General features: G+C 36.7%; 2 protein-coding genes across 8 annotated transcripts in view; both read right to left on the reverse strand.

Annotated features, from left to right (window-relative positions):
* LOC117607338 (uncharacterized) overlaps window positions 1–21,431 on the reverse strand; it is a 28,416-nt gene extending 6,985 nt beyond the window's left edge. The window contains exons 1-6 of one of the 7 annotated variants that reach the window (XR_004582166.2): window positions 21,201–21,430; window positions 20,510–20,567; window positions 18,612–18,734; window positions 10,428–12,111; window positions 10,137–10,332; window positions 9,845–10,051 (exon numbers count right to left, since the gene is read on the reverse strand). Coding sequence is in view for 6 of the 7 variants with exons in the window: in XM_034330921.2 (XP_034186812.2) it covers window positions 9,845–10,051; window positions 10,137–10,332; window positions 10,428–12,111; window positions 18,612–18,704 (2,180 nt within the window). In the remaining variant the exon portion in view is untranslated. Of the gene's footprint in view, window positions 1–9,844; window positions 10,052–10,136; window positions 10,333–10,427; window positions 12,112–13,342; window positions 13,846–18,611; window positions 18,735–20,509; window positions 20,568–21,200 lie in introns of those variants that run through there. The other 6 variants (XM_034330921.2, XM_034330918.2, XM_034330922.2 and 3 more) reach the window with 6 other exon arrangements.
* Window positions 21,432–23,039: 1,608 nt separating this feature from the next.
* Window positions 23,040–25,266, reverse strand: LOC117607342 (uncharacterized). The gene is made up of 4 exons (XM_034330938.2): window positions 25,027–25,266; window positions 24,399–24,725; window positions 23,311–23,976; window positions 23,040–23,252 (listed from the first exon to the last, which is right to left on the reverse strand). The coding sequence occupies exons 1-4, from the start codon at window positions 25,264–25,266 to the stop codon at window positions 23,040–23,042; spliced, it is 1,446 nt and encodes a 481-aa protein (XP_034186829.2).
* Between the last annotated feature and the right edge of the window lie 791 nt (window positions 25,267–26,057).

Raw genomic sequence — 26,057 nt, forward strand, 5'->3', positions numbered from 1 at the left:
TGTAAGGGGGGAGAGGAAAGGGTAAAAGATCCATCAAGAACGTTCGGTGTCACGAAGGAGAGGCTGTCGGACGAACACGAAACATGGTTTCTTATCACGAACATACAATCCTGGCACAGATTTAAATAATTCATTCAATCCCCACTGTAGTTTGCGCAATGCGGTGTTCTTCTGCGTTTATGGTGGCCACCGGTAAACCTTGAAATACCCATTGGCGGGAAACGGATCGGATCGTTTTCGAGAGCACGTGACAGACGAAATTTCTTTGCCAAAAAGCCGGTGTCCAACTGTTCGAAACGATAGCTTCGCTACCCGGACATCCTCTTCTACGTCGCTCTTTCGCACTTGCGCAAACCGATTACGGCGTTGCGCTCGATATCCCAAGGATTGCGCTAAAGGAGGAGGGGATTCCATGGGATGGCGGGTAAACGAAATTGTTGAAAATTCGACCAACGCCGTCTTATCGCTTTCTAATTAATTTTACAATGAATTTTTAATTAATAAAGAATCTTAAAATTCATATTCTATTTATAAATATATGCTTGTTTTTTTTTTTTTTTTTTTAATTTCGTATACCCAGGGGATTTGAATTGAGGGGATTAATCTCTGATTCAAGAATCTAACATTTTACCACCCCCGCTACTTATACTATCCGCATGGAACGATATAAAATTGAATACACGTTGACATACAAAATTTCAAAAATGATACCAAATATCTCAACCTTGAAATTTTTGTATTCTTTCAGATTTGCCTCGCCAATGGAGCAAACGATCAATACTTTTGCTCTTCTGCTCTTTCGACCCCTTGACTACATCGCGTTTGGCGTCTCTTCTAGCCAATTCCCTCTCTTTTCCACCTGGAGGACAGACGGTGATTTTCTCCCTCTACCAATTCGCTGCCAACTTTGTGAATTTATGTCGTCTCAATTTTCGCTTCCCGTCCAGACGGAATAGTAATATCCCGCCGCGTTTAAACGTTTTATGAGTCAATAACCTCACCCCGCAATCGGATTGAAATCGATCCGCAACAAACTTGAAATTCACTGATACATGTATTTTGTATTTTCATGCCATTTTGCCAAGGTGTATCTTTAAAATGGTACAAGATAGGGAGGAATATCATTAAGATAAATTAAATTGCACCGAATGGACCATCGCGTGACGCAGGAGACGCAACCGGAAGTGAAGACGTTCCAAAGATTTCAAGGTAAATTTAATTTTTTACAATCAGACTATATTTCTATAATTGCAAAAGAAAAATGGGAAATGTATGTTTACAGAAGTAACGAAAATACTGCAGACTGGATCAGGTGTAATTAGCAATTAATGTCTGTAGCGTACTCGATCGATTAGCCGAGAGTACAGACTCTCACAAGTCATTTCCACCCCAACGGCGGAAGTTCATCCCCCTGGCAATGCCCTTTCCCGAGGCAGACTGCTGAAAACCACTACCCTTTGCCAGAAAGTTTCGAAGGTTATACTGCTTGGAGTAACAAAAGTCCGCCGCATCCTGTATTTTACGGCCTCCATTAGCATATCATACATTTCTGGCTCGTTCGAACGAGAGTAAAACTGTGCGCTTTTCAGAGGGATCCTTTTGAGTAACATTCAAACGAACGATGTTTTTTCAACGTTGAAAAACCAGATTCGATAGCGAGCGTACTTGGTCGTTAGAGAGAGGAAAAAGAAAATTAGAAGTTCGATTGTGGATGAAGAAAGCAAAGCGAAGAATCGTTTAAAAAAAAAAGGAACGATAAAGGAAGAATATAAAGAAAAACTCGGTTAACTAGTGACGCTCTAATTAACGTCGAAATCGTTCCGCTTAGCATAAATTAATGCGTTCGTTATCCGCAGTATTTCGATTTCGCTACTAAAGAATCTAATGGTTCGAAGGAATACCGTTTTTCTTCTTGCAAGATGCATTAATAAAGTTTACGGTTACGTGTACTGTTATTGCGTGAAATTTAAAAAAAAAATAAAAATAAAAAGGAATTATGAAATTCCTGTTAATAAAATTTAAGATTTCTAATAAAGATAGTTCAGCATTATTTAGACCAATACGGTATATAATGCTTGTAAAAATTGGAAAAGACTTGAACTTTTCAAAATGGCACATGATTTGTTGATCACGATGGCTATTATATTTCGCATTTCATTTAAACAAAAAACGCTACCTTATGTATGTTTCTTTTCCTTCGTATATCAGAGAATACTATCGCCCGATTCATACAGGTTTCTCTAATTATACAACGCAATAGTAACTTCATAACATACTAGAGTAATTAACTAAGTTTCCTGGTGACTGTTACGTATGAAAGTATTAATACAACTTTCAAAATATAAGATGCGATAATATTTAAAAAATTCTTTTTCTACTAAGACTATGAGAAACTACAAAGTGTAATAACTACTTAGATAAAAATTCTGAAAATATTTTTTACAATACACACAAATACATGAGAATAGTATTGCAAATATATTATACATTGCTTGGACTATTTACCCATTGGTGGTAGAAAGATTTGATCTTGAAGTGGTATTCTTCGTCACGGATGGTTCCTTCATTTTTTTCTTTTTTTTCAATCTTCACAATTCTTTTCAGTAAATCAGAAACACCTCTTTAAATCGTCCTCTATTGCTTCTCATTCAACAGCATTCGTTCAAATCCAAGGATTATTCAGAATCGTTTTCTTAACGAGCAGCACAGGTTTACGATTAATTTAGGAAGTTTTCCAGCGTGCATCGCGATGAATTACGAAATAGCAGCGTTTACCACGTTGCTTTTCCTCCCGGAAGCAACCGGGGGTTTATAATTGTTCGTTCGTTGCCTCTTTGAACCGGTCCCGGTACGATTCCCGAGGTTCACCTCGCTTTTCTCTCGCTTTTCCCACCGTTAGTGCCGTCTATTTACGATACTCCCTTCCGTTCTAGCGATTTCCTCTTCCTCGACGTTCCAACACTTCTCTTATCCCTTTTTTCCCGTCGCTTTTCTACTTCTACGACTCGCTAAACGCCAGACGAGAGGCAAACTGCGAACGCTATTACCGTTCTCCTAGCGGTGTCAACCTCTAAATGGCTATACAGGGTGTCCAATTTTAACAAATAAACACAATTATCTACTAATGATTTGTTATTCGATAAAATGTAAAATTCTTTTACCAGCGTTGATGCACTGTACCAAAATTTTTAGAAATTTAGTAATATTCCAAAGTATTTCAGGAATAAATTTATAAAATTAACATCAGCTGAAGAATTTTCACGTAAGATTTTAAATGTAGCCTTTATTTGTCTCGTACATAAATACATCTCATCGATACAATCGCAACAGCTATTACGAAATTAAACGTCTCTCTAATGAAATAAAATACTCTTCAAACATTAACGTTCAGTGAGGATCCATTTAAGGGTACGTAACACACGAATAGTAAGGAAGATCCGATTGTTTTTTTAAACATGCATCTCACACGTTAAATTACATTCAAAAATTAATTGATAGGCAAAAAGCTTAGAAGCACCGCGTTGAATATTTCATTTTTAAAGTAAAAGTTACACGCATGATTTGATATTAACACGTTGGCTAATTTGTAATTTCAAGCATTGAATAACAGTAATGTTATTTAAAATATTTTTCTGTTGCTTGTGCTATTATTCGAGTTTATCTGATTTCCAATCTCGGCCACCGGTGACCCACCCGGCATTAAACGCGTTGAAGATTCAAATTAGATATACCGCTAACGTTATTGATTATTCAAATTAAGATAGATTAGCACCTTCTCCCCGGCATTTTTATCAATATTTTCACCAATTCTCAAAGGAATAGCGCCTCCAATTGCATAGTATTCATGGCACGATAAATACTAAAACATAAGACTATGTACATTCTTTCTAAAAATAACTATACAAAGCTAATTAATACGAAATTTGAGCAACATTTTAATTAACTAAAAATTGCAAAGCACGTGTTTGCGAACGGAATGTAAGCTAATGGATAAAATAATTGTAGGTCATTAATTAAAAAAATCAATTTCTAGTTAATAAAGATAGATTTAAGATGAATTGTAAATGGCACAATTTATCTGTTCTATTGGAACGCTAAACTATTTGATCTCAGATGATATCTGACTCATCCCTAGAATTAGTTAATCCTAGAATATTGAGAATTCATTAAAATTCTCTGTAAACTTATTATTTTATAGACTATGCATATTATGGATGACCCTATCAGGGTATTAGCACTGTTTAAATGCATCTTCTGGTGAGTTCATATAACATGGTAAATTAATTATATAGCAATAAATATTTGAACATATATTAATATATATCCCCTTTAGCTACACTAAGCTAAAGTAAATTGTGGATTCATATTTTGGAGTTAACAAAATTGGCAAATGAAATATAATAAAAAAAATTATTGGTTCAGTTTTTTGTGGAGGAAGGACATAAAGGTTGCTTAATTTTTTAATAGAGTACTACAGGGTAAATAGGTATTTATGAGTACAGCAGAAAGCTAGCTCTGAAAGTATCCTTCCAGACACTGGAGGATATTTATCAATTTGGGAGGCAAGAATTTTCCAGTTAGTTAGCTACTATAATTACAAACTCGAGGGCTGTTATGGATTTTATCCCTCCAAGGGTTAGAGGGTGTAATATAGCTCTAGCAGAGGCATTCTCAACAGGGTGGTAATTTCCTGTTAATTTTCTTTAATTCATTAAACTAATTCCCCTGCTCATGAAATGTTACTTAACATAAAGGAGATATACATTGATATATGTTATCATAATTGGATGACTAATAACTATTATTGCAAATTACATTTGCTGAGTAAAAGTAGAGAACTATCTTATCTTGTTTCAGAATACATATGATACATGAAGCACGATTTATGTACACCTAATAAAACAAAGAAAAGTAGCGCGTTCAGCGAGATAATTTAATGATAATTTAATCTATTATCGAACTGATTTTTACTAAAACTCTACGATAACACCAATATCTATACATTAAGATAAAGGAAACTAATATTTCATATCATCTCTCACCTACTTACCTATACAGGGCGGTTCACCTAACCTGACGATGTCACGTATTTTCGTTATTGAACTTCAAGCACCACGGTAGGGGCTCTTTTAAATCAAACCTTTAATTTCTCTACTCAAAATTACACGTTACTTCATTATTCTTTAATGTTTAAAACTAAAAATGTTAAAATACTGTCCCTTACCTACAAGCACGACGCGCTTCCCAAACGAAAATGGCGTCGTAGGGGAAGGCCCAAATACACATTCAATTGTATACGCGGGAAAATTTGAATTGATATTTGTTTCATCGTTCATATTTTTAAGCCATGGCAACTACGAGTTCTTTTTTTAATCAGTAAAAAATTCTTTTATCATAAAGGATAAATACTTATACCCTCTATGATAAAGAAAGTGTTAATTAAACTACTAATAATTGAGGTGCTCAATTTATGTGAACCACCCTGTATATTTGTACGAAACTCACGAGTAATTCACACAATGAAATAAAACGAAATCACAGTGAAACAAAGCGGATAAAGGAGGCAATCGTGCAATAATATTCTTTACAACATGCTGTTCATTTAAAAGAAAAGTATAAAGAAAAAATGAACTCGAAAACGAACGTTAAGCTGTCGCCGATCATTTTCTTGGATAATACTTTTCCAAGGATCATAGCTAAGTATATTTCCAGCCTACGATAATAATTAGTATACTCGTATGTAATATTAATATTGGAAATCGAGTATGAATTCTGCGTATATGTAGTAATATTATTATCAATTAAGCGACGATTAATTAGTTCATCTAGGAGACTAGAAAACACACTGAAAAAGGACGATCGAACCGATAACGGTTCTAACTTTGGAACTTTTCTTTTGACAAGGAAAAAATTTGTCGGACGTGACGGAGACTTGTATGAAATTGGAAAAATAATCTCTATCGTCTACACATGTTACGTGTTATCATCAATACCTCATCGTCATTATTACTCTCGTCATCTATTACTTGTGCTAGCGTTCTGTTGTCCATCGTTTATACAGGGTGTCCCAAAAGAATCTAAAACTTTAACCCTTTCGTTACTAAAGGTGACTATAGTCATTTATCAAAATTTTGTTAGTTTTTAATTAGCATAAATTAGTATTTCCAAATTAAGTGAATTTTTTTAAAAATTCCTGGTTTCATCGCATTTTATTATTTAAAAGAAACCTAAAGGCCATTTTGGAAAACCCTATATTATGGAATAAACTGAGTCACGATATTGTTTCGCCATTTTGTTTATGTTTCTCTCTCTTCTATCGAAGAGTGTTATATCTCGTATGCGGCTTATCAGTGTCCCTGTCTAAGTGTACGTCCGTGTTTTCAACATTATGCCGACTTAATCACTGCGATTAGTGTGGTTTTTCGCTAGTCGACAGAGAAGGGCCGGCGGGTTGTGGTCGCTAGTTAGGATATGTCAGCTGGTAGTAGTCCCCACCCGCGGAGTCCTCATCGGGGCTTTGCAATTGCTTCACTCGCTTTATTAGCGCGCTAGAACACAAAATACTATCGCTGAATTGACGTCTTTCAATTTTGCCTTTGTTTCAATAATTTTTAACATTTGAATTTCGCGCCGCAACGCGTGCGCCTGCGCATTCCAATCTGTTCGTATCGTACATATGCCAATTTATAACCTTAAAATTGATAGCGAAATTGCGTTCTTTTTTATTTTCTTCATACGAATGAAAATTAGACCGTTTCGATGTACTATTATAGAATACTATGGACTGTTTAAATGAGATCTATGACTTATTATTTTTATAGGGAGATAAAATGATGCAAAATTTATAACGATTTAGTGTAACTAAATATGGCGGACCACACGTGACTACTTTTTAATAGACTCAAATTGAAACTGGATGTTTTTAAGGGAGCATATGTACTTCTTAAAATAACGTTCCAATTTCTTCTATAAAAAATTCACAAATATTGACCGCTTCTTGGACCTTAGACGTGTATATGCCCTCTTAAGAACAGAAACTGAAAGAAACACAAACAAGGAGAGAAGTTCAACGCAACTAACGCTCGTTTCTTTAGATTATATTAAAGGGAATTGCGTGACGAAACTCTGTCATTATTGTTAATAAAACAGCTCTTTCCCAGGGATTCTTTTGTTTAATCCAAGGATAGTTCTTCCTTTCGCAAACTTCTCTCGTTCATTGTTTCATTTGACGATTACTTTATAAATACATAATTCTATGCTTTGCCTTTTTCGCAACGTTATTTCAAGAAATCTTAAATCGCGCCTAAATGAAATCTGAGTTAAAAAGCGAACGAAACATAAAAGCAACATAAATTGTTTTTAACAAAGCAAAGGAATCCTAGCAGTCGACTCACTTCAAATGAAAAACGTAATTAATCTTTATGCCTTTTATTATAAGGCAAGGATTTATTAAACATAAGTGAAAAATTGTTGAAAAGACGAGGGACATTAAACGAACTAAATACGAGCAACACGAATCTCGAAATTTCAGACAAAATCAGTACAAACAGTATTAAAATACGATTGGATTTACTTCGAGCACTTTTGATTGACGTAACTAGGACTTTTTCTAGGGTGGACTAAATTCCCTAAATGGAGTAAAAATATCAGGTACCTGGTGTTACTTAATTCTAACATAATTTTATTCATAATTTTACATTGTAAGAATTTTATATTTAATTTTATTTGCATAAGATCGCATTACCTAGTCACGTCAATGCTTTTAGTACTATTTAACGCTTTCATGGTTCCATAACGTAACGTTACGGAAAATAGTATCCGGGCAAAATTGAAAAAAAATTCAATGTAATTTCTATGATTCTAATACATTACGGTTTAGAGTAAACTACGAGTGATGAATGAAAAGAAACTGGCGTACATCTTTCAAACATTCATCAGAAAAAAAATTTGGGTAAATGTACATGCAGCATACACGATTAAAGCGCAATTAAATTATAACGTACGAGGGAGCTTACATGAAAATTATATTTTAAACAAATCCAATGCATACTACGGTAACATTTTGCCTTACATGTATACTGGGTATACAGGGTGAGTCACCTGATGTTATCATTTCAACTCACCTAAATATTATTATCTGTAGAGAAAAATGAATTTTTCTAAAGGGAGACGCTTCAGAGCTTTAAAGCAGACATTTAATTTCTTAAATGAGAATATATGTAAATACAGTGACACTAACGCTGATAATATATTTTGCTAATTCATCTAATCAAACCTTATTTCAAGCAGGTCTCAATAAAAATATAAAAAAATCGGTATATCCATGTGGTGCTTCGTAAATTTTATTAAAGTCTTCGATATGACGCTCTCTTTGTTGACAGTACTTCACCGTTGAACGTATACCTGTTCACTAAATTGATATCTTGATAAACCATAGATATGCGTTTCGTTTTATTTTAATTTACACTCTATTTTGTTCACTACTGTTGTAACACTTCACTCGTATATAAAAAATCACTTGATAATTGAGCAAACACGATAAGGCAACAACGGTTGAAAAATTACCGAACGACCCAAACGGTACGATCGCACACGCGTGACTAACGCGTAACGCGTTGCAAGCTTGAGTTGCCGGCGCCGCCATGACACTTACCGGAAAGAGGGGGGAAAAGGCGCTCACGCGCCAAATTTGAACACCGTAATTATAAATATTGGAACTAATATTAGAAATGTTGAAGATTCTGAATTATATGAATAAAAATATTTTACACATCACAAAAATATGCCTACCATGTATAGCAAACCTTGACACGTTTTATAAATGTTTGTTAAAACGATACAATCTAAATCGATTACATAAATAATTCTAAAAAAAATTAATCAATGCTTGATATATAGTTATCATAAATCTTTATCACATGTAAAGTGATTATATCAAACCTAAACACTTTCACGTAAGCAATTTCAATTAGAGATATTAATTTTGCAGGTTTTAAAAATGTATTACTACAGTCAAATAAATAAACTTGTAAAAATTAATATAAGAATATACTGCACAGTAGTACTGTATTTATAAATTATAAAATTTATCATGCTTATGGCATGCATGAGAAATGAAACATTCAGTATCAGGAATAATATTCAAATATGTTTAGTTATATTAAACTATATCAAGAATTATATCATAAATGTATAGGAATTATCAGAATTAAATGTTATAGTAATAGCAGTAATAATCAAATAGAAGAATATGAAATAAAATATACTGAAACATTTATGTACATTATTACATAACTTACCTTAAATATCCTAAAAATTAAAATAAACTCCTTTCCCGATAATAATAATAATAATACATGTAAGTTTTCATATTATGGAACTAAATTTGTTAGCACTTCAATATTCTTCCATATAAGAAATAATATACATAGTGCTTCTAAAATAAAGTTTATCTGTTCAATTACTTTAAATTCATCTTGCAGGAATTTTATGATAAAACACGGCATTTCGAACGCCATTTATAGTGTACAATAAGTACAAATTAACATATATAATAACACAAAGCAAAGCAACATATATACAATAAATGTATGGAAAAAACAAACAAAAAAAGCTTTCTTTAAGCTACAAAAAAGTTTTACATTTCTTCAACTAGAAAGGGATACTGATTTCTTGTTATGAAAAAAAAGAAAAGAAAAAAAAATTAATACTTAACATTACCTAAGAACAATCCGAATATATTTTACTTCCAATTTTGTTTCGTCTACCATGCATTACTTTAAGTCATGATCACTATGAAGCAATTAAAAATCTCAAAAATAGTAGAAAACGTTTCAATACACACCCTATTTCGTTGGCCGGTTGATTATTGTTATTGGTTGATCCACCATTTACATTGTTATTTACTGTATTTGAATTATTAGTCTGCTGTAGCATTTGACAAGTGCCCAGTAAAGAGGTCCACTGCCTCATCACTTCTTCACCTTGAGCTTCTAATTCTGAGAGAATGGTAGCATCGTCCATATCCTGCAATGCAGTGTTCGATTCTACCCTGAAATCCAAAAAAGAGGAAACAATCAAAATACGTTACATATTAGACTTTAAATAACTTATTAAACTAAAAATACAATACTAACCGTTGTTGTTGCTCTTCATAGGAACTCGCATCACTTTGCTCGTAATCCAATATTAAATCATCAGAAGCAATAGATTCACAAGGAGATAACGTGTCAACGCTTCCAGCTCGGCTTATTCGTTTGCCATGGTGAGGACTGTTTGTTGCATTTTTTCCATGTCCTGTACCTAAAGAAGGTAGTAACTCGTTAACGTAATCTAAGAAATTTAAACAGATAAAAGAAACACATAATTGATCTCGCTCCATCTTACAAGCACTAACAATTCCATCATATTAATTCAATCATATTTACCTGTTTTAGGACTGGACTCAACGAGGGTGTGACTATTTTCAGTGACAGCTTGACTAGCCATAGCAGACTGTGTTTCACCTCCGGCTCTGGAATTATCGTCAAAGACGAGCCCAGGTTGATCAGCGATCTCGTCGTCAAAATATTCTCTACCCTCGGACAGGCTCAACGAATTGGAAACGTTCGTCGGTGTTCCAGGACTGTCGTCGTCAATCGTATTTCCAGACTGCTCCATGGCATATTCTTTCTTAGGAGCCTTAGCATCCGACTGTGTAATGCTGGCTGTTAGGCTGTCGAAGAGGCTATCCACAGGCGAGGTTTCATCGTCTATCAATGCAGTAGACGTAGCCGCAGCAGCGGCGAACGCAGGATCTTCGATGGTTAGAAGTACAGAACGTAAAGCTGTCTTTGGGACCGTTCCATTCTTTGCTGTATCCGTGCTAGTTTGCAAATGTTGAGCGGAAGTAGATCGTTGACACTCGTCGCTCGAGCTCAACGAATACTCATCAGCCATCGCTTCTCCATGGCCGTATTCAGGATCATCAGAACTAGGCGGACTGAAGTCTGACTTGATAGAAGGAATCTTCTCGGAATGTGATCTGTCTTTGTAAACCTTCTCCTCGCCCAAACCTTCGTCGTATCCCTCGGACGATGTAGTAGACATAGATGTCGTCGACTCGGTGTACCTATTGTCTTTATTAACAATTCTTTGATACTGGGTGGTTCTTTCTCTAACCAGTCCAGTGCTGGCTGCAGCGAATGTCTTCGGCAATGGAATAACAGATATCTCGGTAACCGTACTGTCATCGTCCCTAACGTCCCTGACATCGAAGCTCTTCCCATTCACGACCATCCTTAGATTCCTGGGTCTGCCTACGCCTCGTCTCCTCGACAGGGAACCGTCGGTATAATCAACGCTCCTTAGATCGTTCTCTCCAGGACAACCTTGCTGACTTCCAACGCCAGAATCCTCAGTGCCTGAACCTTCCTTGGAGCTGGTGGAACTTTTGGACGTTGCAGAGACCTTTCTGCTCTGATTAGCCGCAGTCTTGGCGATTTTTGAATTAGCATCGGTCATTCTCACTGCGAATTGAGGTAGAGGCAGGTGGCTGGTGTGAAGGGTATACCTGCCAATTGGCTCTGGGATACTCGACGTTCTGCGATTACCATCGGAATGATTGATGTTCGTGTTATTGTACGAATTCGGATTGTGTACAGGCGACGGTTTGCCTTTCGGTGCCGGTACACTGGACACTTGAACCCTGTGCGGTTGTTTCACGAAACCTTCTTGCTGCTGCTGTTGTTGCTGCAGCTTCTCGTGGTTGTAATGGCTCACGCTGTGGCTGCTGCGGATGTCGCCGACTTTGTTGGTGAATTTAGCTTGGGACTGACGGTAGCCGAAGCGGTTCGTTCTGACGGCTATACCGCTGGCTTCTTTCTTAGGGGGCGCGAGACGAGGCGTCGATCGGCCCGACGACGAATTGTGGATGATGTTCGTGTCCTCGTCGCGTCTGCGGTTCTGTTCAGGGCCGGCTGATTTCGATCGAGGATGCAGCATGCTCAGCTCGATCGGCAGGCTCGTTTTCGGTACCGGTATCCCGGAGGTTGGTCTTCGTCGAAAACCGAAAGACATCGCCGTGCCACGTGTATGGGAGCCGCCACGCTTCGATGCACCCTTATGTTCACCCTGGAACATTTAAAAAAAGAAAAAATCGTGTTAAGAATATTAGGAATGTTTTGGCAACCACCCGGTTTCGCACCAGTTTTGCTGTATCAACTAACGATCGATGGAACGATGCAACTGTTACGCAATAGTTTTCATCATCAGTTATTACTGCGGTAAAGGTAGCTGCAACGGTGATCCCCCTCACCGTTCTGAACTTTTAATACTTAAATTCTAATACTCTATTCTGACGGTATACACTTCCTGCGCTCGCCACCAGAGGGATCCGCGGTACTAACTTTCTCGCAAGTACCCATACACAATATTATCACAAACAGTGAAGAGGCAATATTTTTCTTGTATTATACAAAATATTTGTTTCTTCTCGAAGTAAAATGATAAGAGATGAAACACATTTCTTATAGAGGTGTTTTATAAGTTCTCTTCTGTCTGAACCATCACAATCAAGAGGTCATAGATATTGTTATCAGAAGTCTAATATGCTTTATAATGAATCGTGAAAGCTGCAGAGTAGTGAGCGGTATCGTTACATCATATTCATAAATATTTTTTAATTTGAATGATGCAATTGTACCAATTATCGGCAATTTACATATATTTTTATAAACTGCGCATTAACTAACATACGTAAACAATATCAATCGTATACTCGATTCGATCCACGATATCAATACATCATATATATCTCGATTTATCGTCGATCAAGTGGAACAGATAACGTCAAAGCGAGGATAGAAGTTGAAAAACGAAGTAACCCGATTCGAACTCCAGAAATAGAGTAACCGCGTCCCCAAATCAACGACATTCCCTAAGACTTTCGTACACTTATCCAAATGCCAGTTACCAATACTTAACACGCGACTCGACTTTAATTATACGAAATATCTCTCGTATAAATAATTAAAATAATCTTAGATTGAAGTACCCTTCAACACGTGGATATAATGATTCACTCGGTATATCGACTTTTTATCGCAATTCCGCTTAAACCTTTGATTACTAATTTAACATCGATACCCTTGAAATAGTTAATCGACAGCAGATGTCGTTTATCGCACACTGTCGTCACCGTTAATGTTCGTCGTATTATTTATCTGTTGCGGCAAGAAAGGTCTGCATACCGGGCCGGAAATCACTTGGGCAATAACGATTTGGGTGACGTCCCGTGGAGCATCGTAGAAGGGGTAAAACTGAAACAGCATTTATCAGGAGAAGGAAGGATTTCATCCCTTACCGCAGCACCGATTCCTTTCTCGTTCTCCAGGGTGTCATCCTCGCACCTGGTGCCAGTCGACCGATAATCCATGTCTTCTGGCCAGTGTCAGCCGGCTGTTGAAGAAGACCCGTGTTAGGATCGATCCCGGCACGTCCAGGTTACGTTTCTCTTCTAAATCCGCAACGACGTCATCCTGCACCGTTGTGCGGGAATATTTTTAACCGAGGGAGGGCACCAACGCGGGCTGCCTGTTTTTCGGCACTAACAAACTCTTCCTGCTGATCTGTCAACCGTTTCTCTTCTTTTCCCTTTTTTTTTTTTCCTTCAAGATCCTGCACACGCGTTGTCGCTAAAAGACACACGCGCACCTTCTCGCCTCTTCGTTTTCACCCTCTCATTCTCTTCCTCGACACGCTTCCTCCACCTGGGCTGTTCGTCTCTGTTCAACTAGCCTCCTCTTACCACCAGCGGCCGAGTACATGGCCAGCGAAACGTGGAATAATCGATCGTACCGAGTGCGCCGGCGTCGCGACGCCACCGCACACCGTCGCTCTACACCGACAACCCGACTGCCGTCTCGAGTGCGCCCGCGCTCGCTTTTCGACGCGTCCCTCGATGTATATTCCGTGTCTCTTCTTTGGTAGATACAGAGGGATGCACAAAAAGCGGACCGAGAGAGATTCCTCCGGTACGGGGGCAATGAGCCGGGCGTCTCGGTGGGTGGAGGGATGATGGACGTTAAATAAGAATTCTTAGGAAATCTTAGGAATGCTCCATGTAACTATTAATTGGATAGTTAACACTTTTCATACGGATGTCGTCATAAGATGGCAAACCGGTCCACCGGGCGGCGTCATAAGACGTCAAGCTTAAATGTTAATAGTGCAAATGGTATAATTTGCAGCTATTTATATGGTGATTCAGAGTGGGAGTGATGATACTGCGAATGCTGCAGACTTATCACCACCCCCGCTGCAAGAGGGGAATGTAAATAGCATGTACCAAGAACTTCACACAATATCCCTTTCAGACAGTACGATAAGCTCTCCCTTGTTCTTCAGTCATACAACTAGAAGTCTCAGCCTTCTGCTCTATAGTCCTTCTTGGGAAACTGGTACTACTATTCTACTTGAACACTCTTAGCCTGTACACCCTTTTCTCATTAGTATTACACTTCACGTACCAACTACGAGGTGTATGTGACCAAAACTGTGTAGCTTTTTTCTTTTTCAGTAAATATACTACATTTTAATTTAAGCCGATAGAGATGTGTTAAAATAACTTATCGATAAATCCATTGGCGTAACTAGGATTATTTTCTAAGATAAATTAAGTTCTTTTATACCACCTTGGTCCCTATCTAATTACGCCACTGGATAAATCATTAAATCACCTTAATTTCATTACTCGAAACATTGGCACGAAATTTTCACACTTTTTTTTTATACCAGACAATGATCGATGAGCATTGCACTGAACTTTCCTTGTTGAACTTGGGTCTACAGATAACGTAGTGACGTCACTCTGATTTTTCTTCAAGTTAATATGTATAAAAGCGATGAGTCATCACACACTCTGATACAAGCTACTCCCTGAGTCTATTCTTTAAGGTCTTTATAACTACTTTGCAACGTAAGCATTTTTAAATGTAAGTCAATTACTCTACTAGCTTTGTTCCCCTCTGATACTTTCTTTGTAAAATATACGTCAGAAGAACCCTATCCTTATTTTTTATAATTTCTAATTTTTAGATTTATTTTTTTACTTTGCCGGGATTTGAACTCGGGCTCTCATGATTTTCAGGCAATTACCTTACCAGTTACGCCAATGCAACATATTCGTTTTACTATTTTAACTCTTTACTTTTTTCTTTCTCTATGAATCACAGGTATTCTGCTCCAGTAACTAACATATCGCTTTTGCTCATTTACAAGTAGCTTAACCCAGAAATTAATCCGTCTGACGTTTCGAGAGTCTTCTGATTTAATTAAAACTTCAATCCAGTGAGAGTGGTAAAATGTTTGCCACCTTTTTCTTTTTCACTGGAACCATTCAAAATATTTCAAGTATACGTACTGTAAAAGTAAATGATACTTCATACTTTGTATGTAATTTACTTTCAGTTTTGTAGATTTTAAGAAGCTTCTGTTGGTTTCAGGAATTTTCCTGAGAAAAACCCTGGTGGGGTTAAGTTTTCTAATGACGCTGCGGATTGGACGTTCGTTTGGGAGAGGGGGTGTAAATTTGTATGAATTCTGATTGGTCGATTTTCACGCGCTGTGATTGGGTATGGGACTGACACTCAGGTGGACACTCCACGTGGAGTACCGTTAGGCATCAGGTAGCTTTCTTGAAGATGTTGATGGTAATAAATGAATTTGGAAATTCCCATAAATGTACGGCATAATAAACCTTTACCTGTTACCTGATTTTTCGCCTTGTCGCTTAGCGGCATTTATTATTTTCTGCGTACCTGGCTTTTGTACTCTACCATACGGATAGACCCTAGATGTTTAACCGAGTTTGTTTCTTTGACCATTGTTAACGCAGTAACACTAAGAGCTACGAACTCCCTAACTACAGTTAAACGCTTGCATTATATTTAAGGGTGCGTGGGTCATCAGGTACCCATGCGCTAGTCATCATGGTACCGTATAAGAAAGTTTCTTTACAAGGAAAAAGTGAATGGAAGTAAATTGCAGTGTTCAAAATATGAATCGCAAAGAAATTGAATAAAAAACCAGAGAAACTTCTCTTTCTCTACATCTCGAGCGTAGGTGTCGATCCTCCCGGTTTCGCGTTTTTCCAAGTTGTTTCCGGTTAGCGGGCACTCGCCATGAAGGCAACCGGCATAACGGAGAACAATAGAAAGCGGATATAATGAAAGGAAAGAGCAAGAACTATGCAGTAAATGAATTTGCCGATTAATTACTTTCACATATGATGACCTCGTAGAGAGAATAAGCAGGTTTAAAACGTAACATTGCCTCTACCTATCTACATAGTAAATTACATCAAATCAAAACGTGCGATAATATGATGTAAAGCAAACAGTTGCACCGGTATTACATAGAATCTGATACCGCGTTTAGATTACTATACTGCAATACCATACACGTATCTTATAACTATGTATACCGGAAAAGCTAACCGATTCCGTGAGATACGAGTTGAAGGTCATCCTCGCAAAGTTCAATGTCCTCTCGATATTTTAATCATAGATTTATATTATATATTTCATTATTAAATACAATTGATAAAATATTTCAATCGTGATCATAAATATGCAGTTAATTAGGTACGGTAATTATCGTCCTACATTGATACGAGCTTTGCATTCATGAATTATTGCTTGTACGTGGTAACATTGGTATTCCGTAAATGAATCTGATATACATGCTCCGTTTTCACGATAGTACATACACGAATCTAGTCGAACAACGTGTGATGAGAATGTACATGATAGCAGGTTAAAAAAATGAATGACGAAAGGCCTTCCTTTCCGCGCCAACTCCACCGTTATTTTACGCTTACCGATCACACGTTTCATCCATTAGCGTTTCCATACAGTTTTCAATAACTAATATCTATTGTTTTTCGCGACCTTATTTCCGCTTGGGTCACCATTAACTCTGCATCATCTATTAGAATTTTTTTTTTTTTTAATTTTACATAGTTATTTGCTTTCTCTAAGATTATTTAAATAATACGAATATATCCATGAAATGTGTAATTTTGTTTTACGGTGAAAGTTTATTTTGTAATAAACGATGTATGGTGGAGTATTCAATTTTCCATTGTGAAATTGTACAATAATATTAACGTACGTATGGTCGGCCGGACATGTACAATTACGTTGCTCGACTGCCTGTGGAGATAGCGGACACGTAAGATTACGGATTTTGCATACTTTAGCAGATGTCTACGTGCCACCATTGAAAAATAAAATCTTTACCTTTACTTTGTAATTATTTTCGTGGGTAGCGAAATTGCAATATAATTTTTTCATATCTCATTTCCCACCCTTCTCCGTGGGCGTCCCTTGGAAGACTGACGATTGTAGGGGAGGAACCCCATGTACAGGGTGTTCCGGAATTACCATTGATCTCTTGAAGGGATGGTAGCTGGGGTGATTCTGAACAACATTTTCCTTTGGCAAAATGTTGTTTGAAGCTTCGTTTTTGAATTACAGCGCGCGGGCTCAGGGACGGCAGAGTCGGCTATCGGGCCCGACGTAGGCCCCAGAATCACCCCAGCTACCACCCCTTCAAGGGACCAACGGTAGTTCTGGAACACCCTATGGCGGACCACCAATCGCGTACAAATATTTACGCAGGAAAACTTAAATTAATATTTACTTGATTCAGTTATTCGGTTTTCTCTTTTTTTTTATAAAACCGTATCTAAATGGTTGAAACAAGTTCCTAGTGATTTCGATGCAGGAAGTAATCGGATAATGAGACACGTACGTATATTGAAATACTACAGACGCTCAAGTGAAAGGAAGGAGAAGAACAAGAAAGCCTATGATGTATATTTTACCCACTCAATGGCGTAAGTAGACATAACGAAATTTCTCCATAATTTAATTTGTTTAATTCATGATTTTATATTATGGATAATTTAATTTCAACGAGTTAAAAATATTTTAAATTCCAAGTGCATTTTATTTTTTATACACCACTGTTTCGTTATAATTATTACTTCATTGATAAGTAAAATGATATATAAATGATAAATAAATATTTGAGAAATATAATGATTAGTGTAGCTTTATTTTGAGAAATAAAATAATAATTTTCATTCACGGTAAAAGTATAAGTGACTACGCTGTTGCCTGCTACGTGGAATGTATTGAAAAGTAGGTAGGCATGCAGATGTATAGTTATTTGCTATTCTTCAATGTGTGTTCGATTGGAACGTTTTTAAAATTCTTCAGATATTATGAATATTACACTACTAAAATGATGTTAAATTACGAAAGGAATTCTGAGTATAATATTCTAAGGAACATCTAACTTGTGGTTTTAAAGGCATTGAATATCTCACCAACCGATAAAGTTATATGAGCTGGTGATACTCTGGTTACTATGATCGTCGTATTGAAGAATCTAATTGTAAAAGCGTGTAATTTGATATGATTACATATTACCTACTAATCGTTTTGTAAAAGAATCTGATCAAATCATTTTACATAAATGATTAACCCTAACATTTTTAATAATATATAGAGAAATTTTATTTGATGAAGGTTAATGATATAATTAGTGATTTTTAAATTAATTACCTTGGCGGGTTTATCCATGATGCGATACGTGAGCGAGTCGCGATGACCGGTTGCGATGACGGCGCCCGCTTTACGAGACACGCATTGCCCCATATAGATGACCCAACCTCGTTCCCGCACAACCTAATCATCACCAAATAACAATTAGAGCAATAATTACACCCTGTACTATAATTATTACCAACTCTATATAATAAAAAATCATCTGGAACCACATTAGTCAAATAGTAATCAAAATGCAAAAAAAAAAAATTAAGTTCATGTACAGCTGAAATAAAATTATGATAAATATGCATCGATTTTACCATGAAATGTACAATTGCGGAACGTCTTAAATCTATTCGCTATTTCAGTTACAGTGAAAGTAATGTAAAGATTATTATTTGTGAGTCTGCGGTCGAGTGTAAATTCGCAGTGTTGGAAATTACATTTCAAAATAAATCGTGTTTACTGCATGAAAGAAATGAACCGAAGAAAATTGAAACATTATCGGCAATTTTAAATTCATTTATTACCTATTATACTACATGAAGCGCAAAGTTGATTAGGTAATTAGTACGAATAGCTTTAAACAGTGTAGCGATAAGCAGTGAATAATAGTAGATCAATTTCATGAATGGAAAATTAAAATTCTAATTTTGAGAGATAACGATATTAAGTTTTCCCGCGAATGGCGGGAGTCTCCTTCCCCTACAACGCCATTTTCCCTAGGGAAGTTTACTATGCTCGCTCCTGCACATTCTCAAGCCTCGCATTTTTCTTTAATTGCAGCATATTACTCTGAAAATATGCATCCAATGCGTGTATTTCATTTGCTAAGAATTTTAGAATGCTAACATAAGAATATTTTTGTGAGCGACTGTATGCATCTTCCTTGATCCAAGGATGAATGAGAAATCGTATTATTATATTAGCGTAACGTTATCTGCAAACAAGCGGAAAGTTACAGGTAAGAGGTAGAACCTTAGCAAGGAATTTAACCTTAAATGCATCAAATCAATGGTGAAAGGTGGCGGTATATCGCGATTCTGAGATGTAGGGCGATAAATGGCACTGGCCCAATTCGCCACATTCGGACACACAATGAATGCATGAGACTCGGTATGTTTGGGAAGTATTACTGATTTCGCGCACGTGAGAACGTTTCCTACTTCTCGGTCATTTCGAGATTAACATATTCACCACCTGCATCACATATGTATGCACGCTACTTTTCAAAAGTATGGGAAGATATTTCAAACGAAGGACCCTACCCAGTTTTGTCCTGCAATCGATAATGACCAATACATCGAGGAACTGATAGTTCCCTAGAAAAAATGCACTAATTGTTACTAGCCAAACAGATGCATTGCAAACAGTAAGATAAGATCCTAACCTTACGTAACTAAAATTGCTATGTATTTATATCTATAATTATACAGAAAATAAAATATTCGATTTATTTTGGAAGTTAACCTTTCCAAGGCGGTGGCCGTGTCAATCGTAACCTCGACCTATGACAAGCATAGAAGGGTGCATCATTATTAAAATTAGCCACACAAATTTTTCAAACGAAGGATTTTCATATATGTATTGCAAAAATAATAAATTTAAAATCTAAGTCGTTTATTGAGTCACTTCCGTTAGCCGAGGGTTAATTTTAATAAATTGATGCACGCTTCAAGAATTCATTGACGTAATACAACCTTAATAACATTCATTAAATTACTTCATTTAATCAGAGATTTAAGAAGAGAAAATAATAAAGATAGAAAAAAGAACAAATGAAAATGAAAATTCTGTTAGTTAGAATGAGAAGGATCCCCATGTACGTTGCGCATGCACCTTAACCTTTCGTAAACACCTCATTGCCAAAAGTACTCGTAAATTGCTATTGCGGTACACTGGTGTTTACTCACAGAAACAAAATTCCGTATGGCCCTACTCCTCGTTTGTTGTCTAGCTGTCTCAAAACCACTGGAAAAAAATAAATTGTCCATTTTTCATACCAAAAACTCATCAACGATACCAAACCTCTCCCAAGATTACATCGAGACTCTTCTTTTTTTTCACTCTAACAATTTACATATTGAATACCATGTGTGAACGATAAGATTGCATTCACAGCTCACATCGTTATGTAAAATCGTCATGGCTGTTTATGCAGTCAGAGCAGGTTATTAATTAAACGAATTACGTGCAAATGGTAATCTAAACACAGAAAGGACAGGACAATACGCATGTGTATATTCGTGCATAACGGTTCCAATAATTTCACTGTTACACAATAAAATATTTTTACTGGATGTAATAAACCATTAATTAAACACCGAATGGAAAACTGACTATGTAATCATCTGAATGAATGAGAGGAACTAGAAAAGCTGCTGGAATGATCTGGTATCTCTTGCACTTATGCGTAAGAATGATAATGCACGTTTGAAATATTCAATGAAAAATAACTTAATCATAAAAATGTAACTGAAAAATGATTAAAACCTGTTTTTAATATAAAGAAAATTTCGTTGATCCTGTAAATGTATAAACATAAAGCCGACTATCAAATTGGAAGGATTTCAAATCTTATTGTTAAGAATGATAGGGACTCACCTCTTCTTACGGAGTTAAATCTCTCAGGCAGTTCGCGTGATATCGTGGTATGCATCACAAAACTTAACACTGACACCTACGATTAACAACGTGCCGATCGCGTGATCCGAGGATACGAGCTGTATCCTCGATCCACAGTATGTAACAGAACTACTACACCACCTGTCACTCAACATATTCGATAGAACGTACGAACATGCGTCGTGGTGTCACACCCACCCCACCAAATGCCAAGAACCAATGAGCATGTAGGTAACAGAACGTGTTTGATACTCACATAGCGACATCTGTTATATTTACGTTCTATCCCTTTGTCTATGCTAACATATCGACAATTTTCTGCACGATGACGCATTCTGGTGTTGGAAAGGAGAACTAAAAATAAAAATATTTTTTGCGCTCTCTATCGACGATATGGGAAAGCTCCTTACAACACAAGATGGCGTCACTTCACTGCTCACGGCGGTTTTTTTGAATGTCTTATGATTAAACTTACAGGAATCAATTTTTAAAATAAATTATGTTTTGAAATTATTGTTCACCTAGCCTATCACAAATAAATCCATTAATTTGCAAATCTTTCAGATCGAAAACAATTGCGTTCGAATGATTGTAGCCTTTATTAACACTGCGAAAGGTGAAACAATAAATACAATATCAGGATAATATTTAACGCTATTTCGTACAAGTAACAATACATGTACGTAACAGTCATATTTAATGAAACATGTAAATCCATTAAATACATTATTTTTCTCAATACTCTGGACGAGATTCCCATAAGTTGGTCACATTTATTCATTACAATCATTTGAAGATTATTTCAACGATGATCGAATGGTGTAACATAAATGTTACTTACGTTCCAATAATCTATACGATATTTTACTATACAATTCATCGCATCGTTATTAAAAGTATATGATTAATTTTTTTATACACACAATTATTGCGTACATGTATATATATATATATATATATATTCATACAATATATAATATATTACAATCATCCGACGAGCCTTTGACCCGCAAAGGCAAATAAATACACGCATTACATTTTATTTAGCAACATTACTCAAGTATTGTTTTTTTTTTAATGAAATGGGGTCAAGGGAGGGTAGCATTAATGTCGGAAATTTTCATTTGCACGTGTATGAAAATATGGGAAAATTTGTTATATCGACAGATTCAAGAATGACAATTGTCACTCACTCTGCACACGAATTAACACGTATGAAATATTATTATTGCCGTTAGTAACTTGTAAATAATAATGTAAAAAAGGAAGCAACTAAATGTAACTCTACACTAATGCTATTGTTAGTTTATAATTTTCTTATGGATGGCGAATTTGGAAACACTGGCGGAATTTGCACATCTATCTTATTTAACACATTGATTGCCATATCATCCATTCTTTAATTTTCTATAGGAATTCATCACCCATGTTCTTAGGAATGCTTTGACTTAATCTTCGACGTAGGCGACGACCCAAAGCAACCCTCCCCTTTAGAGCTGCGATATTTCAGTGCAATTATTATAAACCTAATATAAACGGTAAAAAAGTATAATAAAAAAGGTACATCCCTAAAGCTGTTACATTTATCTTGTATTTAATACGTATATCTTTGACGAGGTTTAATACGGGAATAATAGTAATAGAAACGCGTAGAAAACAAAAACAGAAATTGTCACAAATTATTCATTTTCCCGAGATAATAGCTTGTAACTTAAAATAGATTGTCAGTCATCAGATTAGGTCGCGTTAATCTCGGAACAAATTCTTAAACGAAGAACTGTTAATTAATTTCGCGAGACCCACGTTTGTGTTTCCATACTACTTAACGAATAAATCTTTCAAGGAAGAACAAATCCCAGGTTCACAGGATTCGTTCTGTTCCTGGTCCTTGTTGTTACCTGAAAACCAGCTTGTTACCTTACTAGCTTTTGGTTTATTCGGTGATATCGAAGCTTTGCTCGTTGAAGCCGATGGTGTCTCAGTGTCACCTCCTCTTTGGGTCAAGATCTTTTCTATTGCACTGCCCAATACCTGTGATAAATAAAATTAAAATTTTTCATAATAGTGCAAAGTTATCCCCTCCCCTCACCTGAGCATCCACCTTGGTTCCGCTGCTCCCATCCCAGACAACTTTGTGTCTGGTTTCGCTAGTGGGGGAGGTCCTTCCAAGAGTTTCCTTGACCGCCTTCACGACCTTGGACTTATCAAACTTGAAATTCAAACTAGCCGTGATCAGGTCCTCGGGTTTCTGTTTCTTCGACATCGGCTGATGCCTCTTCGTGAACCAATTCGACGGTGCCATAACGGATGCCGTTGTTGCCTTCGAGGAACCAGCGAGCTTGCTCTTAGCCCCATGAAGTATGGACACGTCGAAGCTGTTCGAACGAAAGCTTTTCAATCGATTTCGTTTTTGCTCGGTTGTTTTACCCGACCAACTTGATTTACTATCCTCTCGCGAGCTCTCTTCCCCGCATCGGTTGATCTCTGTCGCGGACGATGCCAGGGAGCTCAGTATCGATATCAGATCTGTATTAGAGCACACGATTCCTGCTGCCCCGGCTACGGATGTGCTCACCGCTCTGGGCAACTCCGAGGCTCGTCTTCGAAGGGAAGATGTAGGAGACATCGCGGGAGGAGGTAATTCGGAGAATCGTCGTTTCTGGTACTGCGTGTAACGTTGAGTAGAACTGTTACCCTCTAAGGGTTGAATCTCGCATACTTGTTCCGTGGATGTTTTGTACATCTTCAGACGCACCTGAAACATATTATTCCTATGTTAGAACATTCCTTTCAACAATTTTGCCAAAGATATCTGGATCACTGGTATTTATTTAAATGGAATTATTTAACCGCTCCCATTGTATAAACGTTCTGATAGGGGTTGTGATCTGGATACGACATCGAGTACCTTTTGCTTTTGTTTTCAACCTACGGTACGAGGGAAATAGATAATGGAGAGGAAGAGATTATGACGGTACGATGGTGGTACCATTGTGTGTAAATGGACCTTTGACAAGCTCAAATGAATAATTCATCCATTTATAATTATTAAACACAATTGAATCTGAAAATTTCACAATTTTAATTGAAATGAAAAATACTGAAGTTGTAAATTTCGTGGACATTCTTAGACCTTCCCTTGGGACTTCCAAGTATTTAACATAATAAAGTTCTTACTTTCCGCGCCTTTATCTCAGCGATATCATCCATGATGTCTAGCTGAAGATTATGGGTACTTCCGCTGTTACTGGGCGGTCCAGATATTCCAGACTTCGAATCTCTACGACCGGGCAATATTCTAGTCGCGCCTCCGAGAGGAAAAGCAGCGATTGATTCACGACGATTACGGCCAAATAAAGTCGGTGGTACCCTCGAAATTGTAACAACCGAGTGTCTTCGTCCACCAGATTGAGGGGCTGGTGCTTGAGACAAAGTGGCAAGGAAGGCGGCCTCCCTTGGAGACGGTCCTGATCCTTCTCCTCCTCGTTCACTTAATCGTCTCACCTATGATTCATAGAATACAATGAATAAGAATAAAAAATACATAGAAAATTAACAAACTTTGTAATTAAAATTTCCTGACAAAAATCACAAAATAAAAATGTAGAAACCTGGAAGGAAAAATTCTTTCTTGCAACAACTAAACAGGATAATTAAACAACTTCTTAAAACTGTAAAACCTTTCACCGATATAATTTTATAAAATGTTATCCTCGATGAACCGAGGGATTAAGCGTCTTAGATAAAAATAAAAATGAAGGATGTGGTTGTTGAGTGCTATCCTGACATAATCATAAGACGATACCTGAGACGCGGTTATCCCGGAAGTGCACTGTGGAGTCGGCAAAGAATGCTTCCTGGTTTCTCTCCATGGGGACAGAAGATAAGGATTCAAGGATGGTGAATCTGGATCCAAACATCGAGGAGGTGATTCGTTTCTACGTCGCTCCGCTTCCTCTTCGCCTAGCGTGCTTTCCTCCACGATGATCTGTGGTTCGCCACCACTTCCGGTACTCAAATTTGTATTATACGATTGCCGCCTCATCTTGATTTTAAAAAGTTCCCCTGTAAGAAAAATAGAAAGTCGGTTAATTGGATGATTCATTAAAAATTTTAATTTCTGCAAAAATTTGCAATAAAAAGAAATGCACGTGATTTATGCTTCTACTAATAAAAGGTACATTAGAACGGTAGAAAAGTTGACGAAAGTCGGTTCGTTTTGGAAGTTGAATCGATTTTTGTTTGTGAACAGAAATTCGATGTTAACTTTATTCCCAGGAGAAGCGTGACATCGATTCACTTGACGTTAACTTTGCCTTCCACTCTCCGTCAATACATTTTGATTAAACCATTTCGAAAATCAATTTACAGAAGTACAGTTATTTTCAACAAATTTAAGCTCTTAATTGATGTAACGTCATCGAATTGCATTAGACTTACCATAAAAGTTTTGAAAATATAGCAACAGACTAATAAAAGTGTATTTGTCCATGGCTAGACGTCTGAATTTCCAAAGAAATTTCGTTCTTAAGTGAACGATATCGATTTATAAAATACGGTTTATTTTTATCCGCAGAATCAGCGAACTCCTCCTTTATTTTCGCGGATCATCGAACCGAATGATTTTTCTACATACAAAGGGGCTGCAAATTTGAAACGTGCTCTACTTCAAACTTTGTCATACGAAGCACTTAGAACGAAAGGGGTGCAAGTGATATTTTTTTTTTTTTTATTTACAACAAATTTTTATGACAACAGTGTAAGATATAATTATTATTATATATAGAAATCTTGATTGCGGGATGCAGAAGGAAATTCCACAGGAAAAGGAAGTGG

The sequence above is a fragment of the Osmia lignaria genome, chromosome 14 (genome assembly GCF_051020975.1).
Source record: "Osmia lignaria lignaria isolate PbOS001 chromosome 14, iyOsmLign1, whole genome shotgun sequence".
Taxonomy (NCBI): Eukaryota; Metazoa; Arthropoda; class Insecta; order Hymenoptera; family Megachilidae; genus Osmia; species Osmia lignaria.

What these genes read in the sequence shown, in the direction of transcription:
- LOC117607342 (XM_034330938.2), bottom strand. Translation starts at nt 25,266, where the DNA reads ATGAGGCGGCAATCGTATAATACAAATTTGAGTACCGGAAGTGGTGGC. An exon ending in CCGGGATAACCGCGTCTCAG is followed by an intron (nt 24,726 to 25,026) that starts GTATCGTCTTAT and finishes TATGAATCATAG; the next exon opens with GTGAGACGATTAAGTGAACG. An exon ending in CTGAGATAAAGGCGCGGAAA is followed by an intron (nt 23,977 to 24,398) that starts GTAAGAACTTTA and finishes AATATGTTTCAG; the next exon opens with GTGCGTCTGAAGATGTACAA.